At 32.8% G+C, this 19,132-nt stretch overlaps 1 protein-coding gene across 3 annotated transcripts in view; it reads left to right on the forward strand.

The window, feature by feature from the left end:
- The window catches only part of RB1 (RB transcriptional corepressor 1), a 140,804-nt gene that overhangs the window by 51,081 nt on the left and 70,591 nt on the right, over positions 1–19,132 (forward strand). For all 3 annotated transcript variants that reach the window (XM_081130699.1, XM_081130697.1, XM_081130698.1), the window contains exons 7-12: positions 2,164–2,274; positions 4,639–4,781; positions 6,891–6,968; positions 9,205–9,314; positions 15,855–15,932; positions 18,830–18,917. In XM_081130699.1, the coding sequence (XP_080986825.1) occupies positions 2,164–2,274; positions 4,639–4,781; positions 6,891–6,968; positions 9,205–9,314; positions 15,855–15,932; positions 18,830–18,917 (608 nt within the window). The remainder of the gene's footprint in view (positions 1–2,163; positions 2,275–4,638; positions 4,782–6,890; positions 6,969–9,204; positions 9,315–15,854; positions 15,933–18,829; positions 18,918–19,132) is intronic.

Here is a 19,132-nt window from a genome sequence, read left to right on the forward strand (position 1 = left end):
TTCAGAAACATTAATTATCTTATTTGGATTGTTTTTGTCGTACACATTTACTATCTTTCATATTTTTTTTCTTTAAAGAAAATTTTCAATTACATTCGACTTCTCTCATATTATTCTAATCTTTGGTATTTTTCTTATGTGTTGACTGATTTTATCTCAAGCCTTCTGTTTTGAGTTAAACTATGTTTGTAGTGGTGTTATTTAGTTCTCAGGTTTTTCTTAGGTTGTCTAGCTCCTTGTTCTTATAAAATAGGCTTTTTAAGTTAGTGCAAGGACTCATAGGACATTTTCTTCGATAGACTATCTTTCAGATTGGGCTTCTATCTGATTTTTTCTCCTTCTATGTTGTTGTTATATATTTTCTTTTTTTCTTTTCTAAAATATGTTTGCATAATCTCTTTGCTGCCACCCCCCCCCCCCATGTAAATAGAACTTCATGTGGCAACCCTTACCTGATATTCTGTTTTCTTTGATGTGGTGTGAATAAATCTCCCTTTACTCACTTTGCCTATTATCTGTGACTTGTGTTCCTCCAAAAAGCTATGAGAGCAGGCTTTTTTTTTTAATGTGTGTGTGTATATATATATATACACACACACATATGTATATATGTGTGTGCACACATGCGCGCACACACACTTTTAGTCAGAGACAGATAAATTGGAGAATTCATCTGGAATAATATGTGTCTTTGTTGTTCTGAGAGTTTTGTTAGAATGAACTCTAAAACAGAACACTTCTAGTGGCAGTCATATTCTGTTTCTATAACAGGATTGTGTTGGGATTCAAATTGTTCCCCAATCTGGAATCTCTGTTTGTCAGAAAGCTAGCTATAATTGTTTCCTTCCTTCATTTTACCCTTTCTCATCAACAATTTCTACTTCCTCCAAGTAAGAAGAGAAAAAAGATAATACTCTCAGACTCAGTATCTCTCAAATTTGGTGTTGGTGCTAGCACTTAATCGGGATATTTTTTTCTTTTCTTTCATTAGATATTGGAGGAGAGAGATTCTTTGATTTGACTTCACTCTACTAATTTTTAACTAGAAGGCCTTCATATCATTTTTTACCTCTATGGTATTTCTTAATAATTTCTAAGAATGTTACAGACATATTTTTGTACCATTCCTATGGATCTAGAAAACCTACCTGATGCAGGGTTACCTGTTTTCTCACATGGTTTCTACTCCACCAGTATTTGTTGGGACTATTATTGGTTTAGCAGTCTCATATCAAAAAGATAAAAAGTCAGTCAAATTTTTCTTTTAAAAATAATATACAACATAGAGCAATAAGCAAATATGTTATAGCTATATTTGTATATTTGATGTATACATCAAATGTATATTTTATGTAGCTGTACTGTTTTTTTCTCAGGTATTTATTATATGCATTTATGTCTTCACAGCTCTCTAGTTGTATAGTTATTAACTCAGGATTTTGTGCTAAATAATTTATAGATGACTTCACAATTATATACTAATTTTGTTATTTCTTAATGGCCTTGGTTATTATAATATTTTGGGTGGCATTTAAAATTGAAAATATATAAGGATTCATAAATAAGTAGAATTAAAGATTAGCATACTTCAAAATTATCATACTTCAAAATTATTTTCAGAAGTAATAAATTCTATAGCTCTTACCAAACTGGAAGTAAGTTTAAAAAAAGCAAAAAAAATAATTAAGACATAGGGACTGAATACTAATAATATCTAACTTTAAAATTCTCATTGTAAATTTTTACTTTCTTTATAATGTCATAATTTTATATTTTTATTTATATTTCTGTATATATCAAATATGACTGAGTTTTTACAAAAAAAAATCTTTAGCATCCTTCTAGTGATTGTTGAATAAATGAGTATATGGATACATCCATACTTACTATTTTCCCTGACTTAAAGATCTCAGTCTTGCCCTGGCCAACGCTCAATTGGTTGGAGCGTTGTCCCATGTGCCAGAAGATTGTGGGTTTGATTTGTGGTCAGGGCACATAATGTAGGTTGTGGGTTTGATTCCTGGTCAGGGTGGGAGGCAACTGATTGATGTTTCTCTGTCACATTGATGTTTCTCTCTTCCTCTCTCTCTAAAATCAATAATAAAATAAAAAAATCTCAGTCTCTAACTTTACTTTAAAATGTGAATCTTTTTTTATATTCAGGGGAAGTATTACAAATGGAAGATGACCTGGTGATCTCATTTCAGTTAATGCTATGTGTCCTTGACTATTTTATCAAACTCTCACCTCCTGCATTGCTCAAAGAACCATATAGTAAGTATTTTATTTTGTGCTCCTTCTGCTTCATCATTCAACAGTTGCTTATTAATGTCTGATACATCCAAGAAGTGGTTTTAGAGCCTAGGGTATGATAATAAATCAGACATGGACTTTGTCCTCAAGTAGTATAAGTTATAGAAGGAAGGATAAGACTAGTAAGCAAGTAATTTGAGTATATGGTAGAAAGTAGACTGAGCCAAAATACAGAAAATGCTTTGGAAGTTCAGAAGATGAGAAAGTTTTCCTAGCTGGGGAGGAGGAAGGAAGGACTTATAAAAGAGGTGACAAATTGCGTGAAAAGAGTAGTGAGGATTTGAGTGTTGTGGTAAGTTGAGGGGAGGGCATTCCCAGTAAAGCGAAAATCGAGAGGCAAAGCAGGGATATGATTGAAACTGCATGGGAAAGAGTGGTCCATTCTACAGGAACAGATTAAATTTTTATTATTGGGTGCTATAATGATTATACGACTAATTTTTTTTGCATATGGACTGTATTGATTTATTTCAGTGGGTGATTAGATGGGAAATGTATTTAAATAAAAGTAACTTGCTAAAATAATTAGATTTCAGTTAGCAAAGATGCATATATCGTCTTAGAATGGAATTGCTTCCTCTGGTGGCATCATGAGTAGGATTTCAAAATTAATTACTATACTTCAGAAAAATGTAAAATTAACTAAGACTGAACTGATTCATTGGCTCCTAAAATGATGAAAGTATTAATAATACTAAAAATAATGTAGGACAGCTCAAAACCTGGAAATCTCAAAGTGTCACTGAAGTGGCTGAAAAGCTGAAGCCATACTAATCTTTGTGAACAATAACTTCATGGAAAAATGCATTTTGAAAATTTGTTGAACATGGTTTGATAGAAAAGGCAGTTATTTATCAGAAACCACATGCAAAACAGAGGGAGGGGAAAAATTAGAAAACAAATATATTTCAAAATTTTCTGAATTAAAATTTTTTTTATGCCTTTTCCTTAGTATTTTCAATGTTATAATATTAATAAATTGATGTAGGATGTTACTTTAGGTTGACAGGCTTTGTTCTTTTGGATAATTTCAATGTACATTTAATTCTCTAAGTGTTGTGTTAAAGAGAAGCCAGGATGAGGTGTTGAATTTGACTATGATACACTTTTAATTATCTTTTTATTATGGAGAATATCAAATGAGTATAAAAGTAGACAGTAGTATAATAAGTCTCCATGTATTTATTACCTACCTTCAACATATAACTTATAGTCATCCTGTAGCCCCATCTACTGTCCAGTTCTACCAGCTATATTATTTTGAAGCACATTTTTGCATACAATATCATCCTTTTAAATTTTAGTATGTATCTCTAAAAGATACAGTCTTTTTTAAAAAGCATGATAGTACCATTATATCACACCTAAAATCAATTAATAGTAATTCCTTCATACCACCAAATATTTAATGAGTGTTCACATTTTCAATTGTGTTATAAAAGTAATTAAAAATGTTTACAGATTGACTAAATGAGAATGTAAATGAGATCTATACTTTGTAATTGGTTGATAAGCTTTTAAGACTTTTTAAAAAGTTCCTCCTTCATCTTTCTCTCTCTTTTTTTTTTTTTGCAGTTTGTTAAATAATCAGGTGGTTTGTCCTGTTGAGTTTCCCATGGTTTAATTTTTTACTGATTGCATCCTATGGTATAGTTTAACATGTTCCTCTAACCTCCCAATTTCTTATAAATTGTTGATTGGGCCCAGAGGCATTTAATACTTTTTATACATAGTCTTCTGTAATCTCTTTAATAGCTGAATCCATATTCAGTTTGAATTGGAAATGCTCAAAATAATCCAGGGGATTTAAAAAAATCACAATTCATTATCACATTATTACATTTATATATTTATCTTTTAAAAGCATCATAATTTACTATGGTATTTGCTAACATTTTAAAAATTTATTTATTTTATACTCTATCTCGAAATTGAATCCATAAATAGTTGCTTATTATTTTTAAGACACGTTAAAAGATAGAAAACATTTTTTTCCCCTTTGCAGATTGAATAGAATAATTTTAGAATTACTTTATAAGTTGGCTGTTTCCCTTGCCTTCTTCATATTTGGCTTTAAGTATTTTTCTTTCTGGACTAGTTGGGGGCAGAAGAGAATAGGGGGATGGCAAAACTATTATTAATACATAACTTATAATAGGTATGCAATAAATAGATAAAACTGTTAGCCTTTAAAGGAAGCCTAATAATTAAAAGTAGCGTAATGTTACCAGATTATTTCTGACCTTCCTAGTTATAATTAAAATATTTCATTATTTTATACAGTGGAATTTGCAATTGTTCTTATCTAATTTACCATTTTTACAGAAACAGCTGTAATACCTATTAATGGTTCACCTCGAACACCAAGGCGAGGTCAGAACAGGAGTGCACGGATAGCAAAACAACTAGAAAATGATACAAGAATTATTGAAGTTCTCTGTAAAGAACATGAATGTAATATAGATGAGGTAATTTAACTTCATGATTTCTTTAAAATAGTTAAAGTAGATTTAGATATAAGTTCTTTCTAACAGTATATACTTCTTTTGTAATGAGCTTGCTTTTTGTAATTAGTGCCAACCCTTTTGCAATAGCAAAATGTTTAGAAAAAAATTTAATTTTCATATTCAGTTACTTTGATTTTAAAGAATAGCTCCTCACTCTGGAATCACTGAAATGTAAATCATTAGGGCAGTAGTTTTCAAATGAATTTGTTCTTTGATTCCTCTGTGATTATTAATTTCCCTAATGTTTTAAAATACCCTGCTAAGAAGGCCCTAGTGCTTTCGGTTTAGTGATAAACGATACCAGCATTCAATTTCTATTCAGTCTTCTATAATTATTTTTTAAATATTACAGATGTTAATGGCTGGTAGAGAATACACATAAACACACAGGAATTGCTTATTTTGTTCATAGAATCTGGGATGTTGGAATTCGAAGGACTCTTACAAATAATATACTCTGCTTCCTTTTAGTAATGAGTAAACAAGCTTTTAGAGACTGGTAGTTAATTACTGACAGTCTAGACTGTCAGTGCTCCTGTCACTATATCATGCTGTTTCTCCCATAAATTATTATATTGTCCACAATTCACTACCACCAGATAGCTGTATGAAATGTTGCATCTTTGAAATTTCTCTGTGAGCTCTGGGGAGAAATGGGGGTATGATCTCAAAAATCTAGTTTCAAAAGTGTTGGAGTGATTTATCAAGATATCTGGGTTTTAGCACTGCTCTGTGGCTTTTGTTAATTTCAAATAACAAATATGTAGACATAGACATATAGATATAGATGTATCAACTTTATATATATATATATTTACTTTTCTAGAATCATAAATTGTCTTTGCTAATAAGCTAACAAATGTAGTTGAAATATTTTTTTTTACTCCAGTCTACGACTCAGCCAGTTTTCTAATTCCTGGTTGTTAATTCTCTGAATTTCAGAACTACTGGTAATAAATCATTTTTTATTTTTGTATTCTTTGTTATAGTTTAGAATCATTATAGTAATGCTTTTTAGAGTATAGGTGATTAAAATCTTTGGTGGTAATTGACATTAATTAATTAACACTTGATTACTTACATAGCATTTATTGGTTAGTTATATTTATGGTTATATAATTATTGACTAGTGAACTACCCTACCTACCTTATAAATATTCTAGTTAAGTGGGATTAGTTAGCAAACAAAACTAGTAAATGTAACAGAAGCTTAATTCTTACAACTTATCTGCAAAGAAGAAGATAGGAGCTGATATTAAATTATTTCCATCTTAGTAAATGTAGACTACAAAGTTGTAAAAGGAAGTTAAATGAAGGAAAAGTGAGTTGTTTAAAATTCCGCAGCAGAGTGCAAGTGTAGAATAACATAACTCCAGGTTTTCGGGTACAGTCTTTATTTTTCATGTTAAATGCAGGGTGATTTTGCATGAATTTGCTTAATTCTACAAAACATTGTATTTTGGTTTTGAATTCAGTTATTGAGTATTATTTTTGTGTGCAAAATTATTTTGTTACAAAAGCAGGTTATTTCCCCAAATTTATGCTAAAATAATTGACTTGATAGTCTCTAAACTAGGTATTAGATGACTTGTGTGAAGTGGCCTAAAATATGCTTTGGGGAGAAATCAGAGGCAGTGCAGAGAAGTAAAAAGAGTCTTGGCTTTGCTGTTAAGAGATTGGATTTAAATTCCAGATCTGCTGCTTCCTAGCCGTGTAACTTTGGTCAAGTTGCTTAATTTTTTTGAGCCTCCCATTTTTTCATCATTTGTTAAATGTGAAATATTGAAGTTGGTTGCAATGGGTTTTCTTCTTATAAATTCCATTTCATTAAAAACTTCCAACTCCACCTTCATGCTAGGACCTGAAATCTGCCTCACATAATTTTAAAAGTAAATAATTAAATTATTATAAATAAGTGTCACACTAGGTTGAATGTAAGTCATAGATCAAACTGTCAGTTAACACTTTCATTTTAGTGTTAATAGTGATGGAGATAGATTTATTTATTTATTTATTTATTTATTTATTTATTTATTTATTTTAATGGTCATGTAACTTTATCTTTTTCAGGTGAAAAACGTTTATTTCAAAAATTTTATACCTTTTATGAATTCTCTTGGAATTGTAGCTTCAAATGGACTTCCAGAGGTAATCTGAAAGAAAACTTAATAGAATGTTAATGTATTTTGGGACTTTTGGGAGGGGGGAATAGTTGTCTGAATTTCTTAAGATCACTTTACTGTATTTAAATATTTTTTGCTCAGGAAAAGGAACCTAAGTAGAATTGTGGTGAGCCAACTTTACATAGTAACAAAAAAACCTTTTCAGTATGTACTCAAACGTATAAATAAGCAGCATTTTGTAATTTAAACCAGAAATGGATTTGTACTGAAATTTTTCAAAAATTTAAGAGTAGGCTTTTGAATTTCTAAGTTCCATTAAATATTTAAATATATAACTAGTGCTCCCTTGGGCAGCACATATACTAAATATAACTAAATATGTTCAATCACATTTGATTCCTGATTTGCTTTGCTGCACATCCTCATGCATAAGATCCATGATTAATGCCATTAAATTTATTGGCATTACTTTATTGCAGAGCATCTCTTTTGAGTATTTTTAAAAATTACTTAATTGAAAATAAATTTGGTTGAAATGACTGTGATTATGTTGCAGAAATGTTTTACCTTAGTGGTGTGCCATCCATCCATTTCTTTTCACATTTTGCCTCAAATGTCTTGCTCTTCAATGAGAACAGAACAACTGAGAACTTATGTGGTAAGGTAAAATATGTGGAGAAAAGGATGCTTTAGATAAAGGATGAAGAACAAATACTCAGTGATAAAGCAGTGTTTTAAAAGCAGCTAGTACTAGTCACTACAACCAAAAGATGTGAAATCAGATAGCTAAACTGCTGATTCTATTAACTGAATTGGTAGTTAGTCCTTGAGTTAATGTACCCATTCAACAACTTTTTATTGATTGCTCAGTATGTGCCAGGTATTGTGCTAGATATCATTGATGCAGAAATTTAACTCATAGTCACTGTCATTAAGGTGCTAGTGGGAGACAGAGACAAAGAAATAGAACATGTACAGGAGTCTACAAGAGTCTGATAGAAGGGTGTTATAATATTTTGGAGGAGGGCAACCTAATCCAAAGTGGGGCAGACAGGTTTTGCAGAAAATTGTTTGGGGTGATGTCATTTCTGATCTGAGTAAGCTTTATGAAAAATGGGTTAGAAATTCTAGATTCAAGGGCACAGTTATATGTCATAGTTTGGTCTGTTTGGTGAACTTCAACTAGTTAAGATTGGGTTACAGGGCAGAAGAGTGGTAAGATATGGTACTAGAGAGGCAAAAAGGGGCCAAATGCTGTGTTACTGAGTCTTATTATAAAGAGTTGCTGTTCACAACTCTGAAGCATGTTGGACACTCATAGTAATTTTTCTTCCCCTAGAAAGTATTATAATTTTAATTGAAATCTTAAGATAAACTTAGCATTTTCCCCAATATTTTGCTTGTAGTATTCATAGCTGTCAATCAGTAAATGATTGATAATTAGTGCCTCACTAAGCTAGAGCAGTAACAATTATTAAACTTGAGCACGAATGACTGTTCTATCTAAAAAGTTTATACGGACAAAAGTTTACTTTTAACTGGATTTCTTCTGCCACTTCTTTTAGAATGCAATTTTAGTACCCTCAGGTTAGAAACATTTTCACTTTAAAAAGTCACAACAGAAGTCATGCCAAATAGTTGTCTATTGCGCATTGGTTTTTAAATTATGATTCGGAATTATGAAGCAGAACTGATAAAAGTGTTGCAGAGTCTAGCAATTGAAAAAGTGCCTAAATTGGGAATAAATCATGCAAATGCATTAATTGGGCTGATACTCTTGCCTAAGATACTTAACTAAAGGAAGTTTGAGTGAACTAAAAGATTTAGAAAACATGGGCAGACTATATAACCAAAAGGATCTGTTACTGTGTTTGAAAAGTATTTTATATTGGTAAGCATAGTAGAAGATTAAAAGTGAAAAATGTATGGGATGTTTGGAGGATCTTAGCAATTAAGTGGTTATAATAATACCTATTTTTATGTTACAGTTCTATCTCAGTACTTAATTGTGGCATTGATGAATCTTGTCTACATAAAATTCTAATGAATGGGGTGCATGCATAAAATATGTTTAAAATTAGAATTGAAAATTTGTAATTTACTTCACTTGCACATATGCTGTATTTATATTGCATGTGAACTCAGTGTGTTGTAAAATTAAGTGTATATTGTACAAAAATTCTTTAATTAGGTCCTACTTCAGTGTACTGAGAGATGTAATGACATAAAAGGATAATTGTCAGTATTTTTTTTCTTTTGAGGTGGAAAGTCTCTCTAAACAATATGAAGAAATTTACCTTAAAAACAAAGATCTAGATGCAAGATTATTTCTAGATCATGATAAAACTCTACAGACTGATCCAATAGACAGGTATTGTTGATATGCTTTTGCTATAGGTCAGTTTTGATAGAGGTAGGTTCAACAGGTTTTTATTTAACTTAATGACCTTTAAATATAATTTATAATAATTCAGATGTCTATATAAAGTTAATAAGATAAACAATATTCTAAGCATATGATGTATTAACAAATGGAGATTTCTTTTTTTTTTAAATTTTATTTTTGTTTAAAATATTGCAAATGTCCCTTTTTCTCCCCAGTGACCCATTCCACCCCATCCTATCCCCCTCCCCAGTCCCTCTCCCTGCCATTGTCCGTTTCCTTGGGTTCTGCATATATGCATATAAATTCTTTGATTAATCTCTCCTCCTCCACTCACCTGCCCTCCTCCATTCCCCTGACATTCATCAGTCTGATCTATGCTTCCATGTCATTGAATCTATTCTGTTCATCAATTTATTAAGTTCTTTAGATTCCACATATAAGTGAGATCATGTGATATTTGTCTTTCTCTGCCTGGCTTAGCATAATTTTCTCCAGGTCCATCCATACTGTCCCAAAGGGTACGAGATCCTTCTTTACAGCTGTGTAGTATTCCATGGTACATGTCCCGCAGCTTTTTTATCCACTCATCTACTCATGGGCACTTGGGCTGTTTCCAGATTTTAGCTGTTGTAAACTGCGCTGCTATGAACATAGGAGTGCATATATTCTTTCTGATTAGTGTTTCAGGATTCTTAGGATATATTCCTAGAAGTGGGATCACTGGGTCAAAAGGCAGTTCCATTTTTAATTTTTTGAGGAACCTCCGTACAGTTTTCCATAGTGGTTGCGCCAGTCTGCGTTCCTACCAGCAGTGTACTAGGGTTCCCCTTTCTCCACATCCTTGCCAGCACATGTCGTTTGTTGATTTGTTGATGGCAGCCATTCTGACAGGTGTGAAGTGATACCTCATTGTGGTTTTCATTTGCATCTCTCTGATGATTAGCGATGTTGAGCATTTTCTCATGTGTTTCTTGGCCATCTGTATGTCCTCTTTGGAGAAGTGTCTATTCAGGTCCTTTGTTCATTTCTTAATTGGGTTGTTTGTCTTCCTCTTGCTGAGTAGTATGAGTTCTTTGTACACTTTGGAAATTAGCCCCTTATCAGATACATCCTTGGCAAATCTGTTTTCCCAGACTGTGGGGTTCCTTTGTATTTTGAGGCTGTTTTCTTTTGCTGTGCAGAAGCTTTTTAGTTTGATGTAGTCCCATATGTTTATTTTTCTTCTGTTTCTCTTGTCCTAGGAGATGTATCAGTGAAAATTCCACTATGTGGGATGTCTGTGATTTTACTGCCTATGTTTTCTTCCAGGATTTTTATGGTTTCATGACTTACATTTAAGTCTTTTATCCATTTTGAGTTTATTTTTGTGTATGGTGAAAGTTGGTGGTCTAGTTTCATTTTTTTGCATGTATCTGTCCAATTTTCTTAGCACCACTTATTGAAGAGACTGTCTTTACTCCATTGGATGCTCTTGCCTCCTTTGTCAAATATTAACTGACCATAATGGCGTGGGTCTATTTCTGGGGTCCCTGTTCTGTTCCATTGATCTATATGCCCGTTGTACCAGTACCAGGCCGTTTTGGTTACAATGGCTTTGTAATACAGTTTGAAGTCTGGTAATGTGATCCCTCCCGCTCTGTTCTTTTTTCTCAAGATGGCTGAAGCTATTCGGGGTCCTTTTTGATTCCATATAAATTTTCGAAATGTTTGTTCTAGATTTTTGAAATATGCTGTTGGTATTTTAATAGGAATTGCATTGAATCTATAAATTGCTGTAGGTAGTATGGACATTTTAATGATATTAATTCTTCCAATCCATGAGCATGGTATATTCTTCCACTTGTTTAAATCTTCCTCCATTTCTTTTTTCAGCGTCACGTAGTTTTCTAAGTATAGGTATTTTACATCCTTGGTTAAGTTTATTCCTAGGTATCTTATTTTTTTAGTTGTAGTGGTAAACGGTATTGTTTTTTTACATTCTCTCTCTGAAAGTTCATTGTTGGTGTATAAGACTGCCATTGATTTCTGGATGTTGATTATGTATCCAGCTACGTTGCCAGATTTGTTTATCAAATCTAGTAGTACTTTGACGGAGTCTTTCTATGTACAATATTATGTCATCTGCAAATAATGACAGTTTTACTTCTTACTTTCCAATTTGGATACCTTTTATGCTTTCTTCCTGTCTGATGGCTATGGCGAGGATTTCCAGTACTATGTTGAATAAGAGTGGTGAAAGTGTCTTGTTCCTGTTTTTAATGGAAATGGTTATAGTTTTTGCCCATTGAGTATGATGTTGGCTGTAGGTCTGTCATATACGGCCTTTATTATGTTGAGGTATGATGCCTCTATTCTCACTTTGTTGAGAGTTTTTATCAGAAATTGGTGCTAGATTTTGTCAAATGCTTTTTCTGCATTTATTGATAAGACCATATGATTTTTGTCCTTCATTTTGTTTATGTGATGTATCACATTTATTGATTTGCAGATGTTGTACCAGCCTTGCATCCCCGGAATAAATCCCACTTGGTTGTGGTGTATGATCTTTTTAATGTATTGCTGGATCCGGTTTGTTAGTATTTTAGTGAGGATTATAGCATCTATGTTCATCAGGGATATTGGCCTGTAATTTTCTTTCTTTGTAGTGTCTTTATCCGGTTTTGGGGTTAGGATGATGCTGGCCTCATAAAAAGAGTTTGGGAGTTTTCCTTCCTCTTGAATTTTTCTGGAATACTTTGAATAGAATAGGTGTTAATTCTTCTTTGAAAGTTTGGTAAAACTCGCCTGTAAATTCATCTGGTCCAGGACTTTTGTTTGCTGGGAGTTTTTTTATTACTGCTTCAGTTTCATTAGTTGTTTTTGGCCTGTTCAGGTTTTCTGCCTCTTCTTGATTCAGCTTTGGAAGGTTCTCTGTTTCTAGGAAATTGTCCATTCCCCCCACCGGATAAAGACACTACAAAGAAAGAAAATTACAGGCCAATATCCCTGATGAACATAGATGCTATAATCCTCACTAATCCAGTTTGTTACATACTTGCTCATAGTATTTTCTTACAATCCTTCGTATTTCTTTGGGGTCAGTTGTTATGTCGCCTCTTTCATTTCTGATTTTATTTATTTGGGTCCTCTCTGTTTCTTAGTTTGTCTGGCTAAAGGTGCATCAATCTTATTTATCTTTTCAAAGAACCAGCTCTTGGTTTCATTGATTTTTTTGTATTGTTTTTTCAATCTCTATGTCATTAATTTCTGCTCTGATCTTTATTAATTTCTTCTCTCTACTTCCTCGGGGCTTTTCTTGCTGTTCTCATTTTAGTTCTTTTAGTTGTGTTAGATGGTTCATTAGATCTTTTTTTTGTTTCTTGAGATAGACCTGTAATGCTATGAATTTTCGTCTCAGGACTGCTTTGTCCATGTCCCATAGATTTTTGGATTGTTGTCTGTTCATTTTCGTTTCTTTCCATGAAGTGTTTGATTTCTTCCTTGATCTCATTGGTAAACCATTCACTGTTTAATAGCATGTTATTTAGCCTATTTTTGAGTTTTTTTATAGTGGTTGATTTCTAGTTTCATGGCATTGTGATCCAAGAAGATGCTTGATATGATTTCAACCTTGTATTTGTAGAGGCTTGCCTTGTGCCTTAACATGTGGTCTGTTTTTGAGAATGTTCCATGTGCACTTGAGAAGAATGTGTATTCTGCTGCTTTGAGATGAAATGTTGTGTAAATGTCAGTTAAATCCATTAGGTCTAGTGAGTCATTTAAGGTCTGTGTTTCCCTGTTGATTTTTTATCTTGATGACCTGTCCAATGCTGACAGTGGGGTGTTAAAGTCCCCACTGTGATTGTGTTGCTGTCAATCTAATGGAGATTTCCTTATGATACAGTGCCCTTACATAGATTGTAAACCTATTCTTTTTATTAAAACAAGTAAAAAAACACTCTCTGTATTATCTAGGTGAACATTAGTTTACCTCCTAGTGTGCATAGATTTGTTGATTTTTTTTTTTAATCCTCACCCAAGGATATTTTTTTTCATTGCTTTTCAGAGTGAGTGGAAGGGTGAGAGAAAGAGAGAAAGAGACAGAGAGAGAGAGAGAGAGAGAAACATCAATGTGAAAGAGGTACAATGATTGGCTGCCTCCAGCACTCGCCCCAACCTGGGCTGGGGGATTGAGCCTGCAACAGAGGTCCGTGCCCTTGATAAGAATTGAACCCAGACCCTTCAGCCTGAAGGCCGATGCTCTAACCACTGAGCCAAACCAGCTAGGGCTGTGTTGATTTTTAATGTCTTTTTAAAGTAATTTCTCTAACTAAGTCAAGGCAGAGAATAAATCTTTCAGTGTTTCCTGCATGCTTTCTGGACTGTAGTTGAATTTTCACTTTATCTCACTGAATAGTCTTAGTTTTCTCATCTGTATAAAAGAAACATTAACTATAGAATCTGTATAAAAGAAACATTAACTATAGAATCACATGTATACTTTGTACTATATATACAAATATATTGATGAAAGTACTTTGTAAATAGTAAAGTGATAGAAAAATGCTAGCCACTTGATTCCCAGTTCAAATTATGGGGTTGAATATTTTTTTTCATAAAACTAAGTAGAATAGGATAAATTTGTGTATATAAGAAAGGAATCAAACCTCAGAGAAGTGTAAAGTGAAGATGCTGAACAGCCAACTGAATATATGATTCTTTTTATTTTTTTAAACTAAAAAAAAGTTCACTCACTCCCCTCCATTCCCTCTGGTGACTACCAATCTGTTCTCTGTAAGAGTTTGAATTTTTTTTTAGATACTGCATATAAGAGAATCATACCATATTTGCCTTTTTCTTTCTGACATTTCATATAGCATAATGCTTTCAAGGTTGCAATGGCAAGATTTCATTGCTGGATCATGTGGTATCTCAATTTTTTATTCTTTTGAGGAACTTCCATATTGTTTTTCATAATGACTGCAGCAATTTACATTCCCACCAACAGTGTACAAGTGTTCCCTTTTCTCCATAGCCTCACAATGTGGTTATTTCTTGTATTATTGATAATAGCCATTCTTACTGGTGTGAGATGATACCTCATTATCATCTTGATTTGCATTTCCCTGAAGACTAATGATGTTGAGCATCATTTCATATACCTGTCAGCCATCTGTATGTCTTAGGAAAAATGTCTATTTAGATATGCTCATTTTTTAATTTGATTGTGTTTTTAAAATTGAGTTCTTTATACATTTTGAATATTTACCCTTTATGAGATACGATTTGCAAACATTTTCTCTTATTGAGTAGGTTGCCTTTTTTCATTTTGTTGATGGTTTCTATTGCTGTGCAGGAAGCTTTTTAGTTCAGTGTACTCCTGCTTGTTTGTTTTTGCTTTTGTTCCCTTTGCTTTTGGTGTCAGCTTAAAAATATCTCCAATACTGATTTTAAAGAGCTTAAAACCACCTCTGTTTTTTTCAAGGAGTTTTTTGATTTCAGATCTTACATTCAAATTTTTAATCCATTTTGAGTTAACTTTTGAGGATGATGTGAGATAGCTGTCAAATTTTATTCTTTTGTATGTGGCTGTCCAGTTCCGTAAGCACCACCTATTGAAGAGACTGTCCTTTCCCTATTCTAAATTCTTGGCTTGTCATAAACTAATTGATGATATATGTGTGGGCTTATTTCTGGGGTCCTATTCTGTCTCATTGATCTGTGTGTCTGTTTTTCTGTCAGTTCCATACTATTTTGATTATTCTAGCTTTTTAATGTAGTTTGAAATCAGGAAGTGTGGTGGCTCCAGTTCTGTTCTTTTTTTTTCAAGTTTGCTTTGGCTATTTGGGTTCTTTTATGGTTTCATACAAATTTTAGGATTGTTTGTTCTGTTTTTATGGAAATATCATTGGAATTTTGAAAGGGATTGCATTGAATATGTAGATTACTTTGGGTAGTATGGACATTTTGACAATATTAATTCTTTCAGTCTATGAGCATTGAATATCTTTTATAATGCCATTGAACACCTAACTTTGTATAGAAAACATCTTTCACTTTCAAAAAAATTCTTAATGATTGGTGTACCTCTTTGTCATAAACCTAGTGGGAAGAAACCCAATTTAACAACAATAGTGAAAGCCCTGGTGGTGTGGCTTGGTTGGTTGGAGTGTTGTCCTGTACACCAAAAGGTGGTTGTGGGTTCGATTCCCAGTCAGGGCAGGTTCTTAGGTTGTGGGTTCCATCCCAGATCAGGGCACATTATGGGAGGGAACTAATCGATGTTTCTCTCACACTGATGTTTCTCTCTCTCTCTCAAATTAGTTTTTAAAAAAACACATACATCCTCAGTAAGGAATAAAAAACCCCACAATAATGAAAAAAACATAACTTTATTTATTTATACAGCTTTTGGATTATGTTTCCTATCACTTCTATATAGACTTATCATTTCGTATTATGTTATAAGGCAACAGGACATATTATACTACTTTTTGAACAAAGTATAAATTTTCAATCTGAATGACTTTGCTTTTCATTATTTAGTTTTGAAATGCAGAGAACACCACGAAAAAGTAACCCTGATGAAGAGTTGAATATGATTCTTCCCCAAACTCCAGTTAGGTATGAGTTTTCTTACTTTTCATTTTCATTATAATTGTTTATCCAGTGCTTCATTGAGCTTTGGGTTTGTATATTTATTTCATTATATATATCTATATATACGTGCCAAAAATACAGTGTATTGAGTGCTCTTTGTGTTCCAGGTATTTTGCTAGTTGTTGAGGATATGATTATTAGACCTAGTTCTGTCTGTCATTAAAGAATAAAATCTAGAATAGGAATGCATTCCATCTCAGTAAATAAAGTAAAAAAATGTATCACCATTTGGTTTTTATACCACCTAGAAGGATTAGAACTGTTTTTTATGACTTTATCCCCACTTACTTCCCACATCTAATCTGTTTCAAGTCTTGTTGAATTGCTCTGAAATATTTCTTGAGTCCATCTGTTATTCTCCGTTTCTACTCTCACCACCCTTGTCCAAGATATGTTTCTCTTTTTCTTGGATTTTTTTGCAGTAGCCTACTATCTGATCTTACTGCTTTTACTCTCATTACCATTCCTTTCTGTACACCACCCAGTCTGTTCTTCAGAGAGCCCCTAGAATAATATTCTAGAAATGTAATTCAGATCATGTACACTCTGCCATTAAAGCTTCTGTTTCCTATTGCAGCTGAAATACAATGCACATTTCTTAACAATGCCTACACGATCTTATATGATCTAGCTTGTGTTGCCTCACTAACCTCATCTTGTTTTCCTGTTCATTATGAATTAGCCAGTTTCCTGAACTCTCCAACCTCTTTTGTGCTTGAGGACCTTCACACTTGCTTTTCCCCCTTCTTGAAACTCTTCCTTTTCTTTCCATAAATCATCAACTGCTACTGTTCCTTTAGGTTCAGCACAAATAGTACCCTTTTAAAAGATTTATTTCTCTCTGAAGTATTTTCTTTTATTCCTTTTCATAGCACCCTTTTGAATTCCTTCACAGTGTGCATCACAATTTGTAATGATAAAACCATTTGTGTATTTGCTTGTTTTTGCTAATACCCATAATAGCTTTTAAGTTAAGTATACCATATGGACCATGACTTTTTTGTTCAGCATTTAATAATTAGGACCAAGGCTAATACTTGGTACATTATAGGCAATCAGTGATATTTTTCAAATGACTATATAGACGTATAAAAACACATTTTTGTATAAGTATAGTAGTAGACTTAAGACAAGTTAATGAGATGGCACAGAAAGAACTTCATGAAGTGATATTTGAACTGAATTTTGAATATACATGGGTCTGAGTCCCAAGATACTGGCATTTTAGTAGGTGGGAACAGCATATGCAAAGGGTGGAAGGAGGAAACAAGACGTGTCTGGGGAACTATTAGCAGCTCTGTATTGACTATAAAATGGGAAAATGACTTGGCAATAGAGGAGGGTGGGAACTACATTATAAAGGGCCTTGTATGCCGTATTCATGAGTTTTGACCTTAGCTTGTGCACAGTATATCCTGTTGCTATAAATGGGTGTTAAGCAGGGGTAAGGATAAAATCAGGCTTGATTTTTGAAAGTTTAAATGCTATTAGTTAGTGAGGATGTGGAGGCAAACGTGAGAAATACTGAGACCTGTTAATCTGTCACACTGGTTCTTAATCAGAGGTCAAATTAGAATAACCTGAGGAATCTTCCAAAGTACATTTGCCTAGAGCCTACTAGACATAGTGAGTCAAAATCTCTGGACTGCTGCTGTATTGCAGTAATTCAATTGATAGATGCTGAACCAAGAAATAGGCTGTGGAAGTGAAGGAGCAAGAACAGGTTTGACAAATTTTTGATGAATTCATATTTAGAATATTATTCTTCAGGCCTTTATGGAATATGAAGATGTGTAGTAAGTAGTAGAATATAAGGGTCTTATAGATTTAGGAATAATCAGGGAGAGTTAAAACCCTAAAAACAGATGAGGTTGCCTGAAGTGAAGGTGTATAATGGCAAAAATGTATGGCTAAGGGCTGAACCAGAAAGAATGCTGGCATTTAAAAATGAGATAGAAGTTAGATTCAATAAGTGTGATTGGGAGCTGAGAGAGTAAAGTCAAAAAAGCCAAGGGAGTGGAGGAGGGAGTTTCAGGAAAGAGCAAGTGTTTAAGAAAGTCAAATATACTTCTAGGAAGTCGAAGTATAAGATCAAATGAGAAATATTTTTGGTTCAGCAGTTTGTGGCTTTAGTCACTATGGTTTAAATAGATTACTGAATGTACAAGTCATAGAAGCAATGTTTTTGAAAGGTGAGGAAGTGTAGATACCAGTTTAGAGATGTTTGAGAACGCTGAACACATTTTACTAAATAATACTTAAGAACCCTTTCAACCATAAATATTCTACAGTTCTCTGCATCATTAAGTAGTACCTACAGTAGCAATAGACTGCTACTCCAAAATTGGAACATTAATATTTACTATACCCCCAGTCTTAAAATTATAGAATTAAAGAGATTTCTTAAGATACTGACCTAATTTTATGCTTTAACAATGGTGACTTCTAAAATTATGTATGCTTTCCTTTAGAAGATTTCTTGCTGTCTTTATTTGAAAAATTTTAGTATTTAATTATAATAATGTTTTATTAAAAGATTACTATTTTGATGCCAGTTTATATGTTTTCTACTTAATACAGTGTTATTAGTTTGACCACTTAATGTTTTATTGATTTATAGTTTTATTAGTAAGTGAGCATACCAGGTTTTATAAACATGTTGATTATGAACACATCCTTTATTTAAGATTTAAGTAAAATATAATTCCTTGTAAACAATAGTACCCTAGGGTTTTATAAAGTTTTATTGCCAAGAACTTTTTAAAGATAAATGGGAGGCAGTGAGTTTGAGGATATATTTAACTTGTGTGATAGATATATTTCTTATTTTCATTGTTTAACACTTCTTTTTTCCCCTCTAGGACTGTTATGAATACTATCCAACAATTAATGATGATCTTAAATTCAGCAAGTGATCAACCATCAGAAAATCTGATTTCCTATTTTAATGTAAGCCATATATGAAACATTATTTATTGTAATATCTTGGCAAAGAAATTTGAAATAAGTTAAAATTCTGCATATTTTTTAAAGTACTTATCTCCCAACCAACAAACATATAGTTGTCTATTTCCTTATTTCTTGCTTTTTTAAACCCTCCATATTAGATATTATTAGTAGATATTATTAGTAGGCAGTATTTTTCTTAGATTTCCTCATGTTTA

The sequence above is a fragment of the Miniopterus schreibersii genome (assembly GCF_964146895.1).
Source record: "Miniopterus schreibersii genome assembly, chromosome: 2".
NCBI lineage: Eukaryota > Metazoa > Chordata > Mammalia > Chiroptera > Miniopteridae > Miniopterus > Miniopterus schreibersii.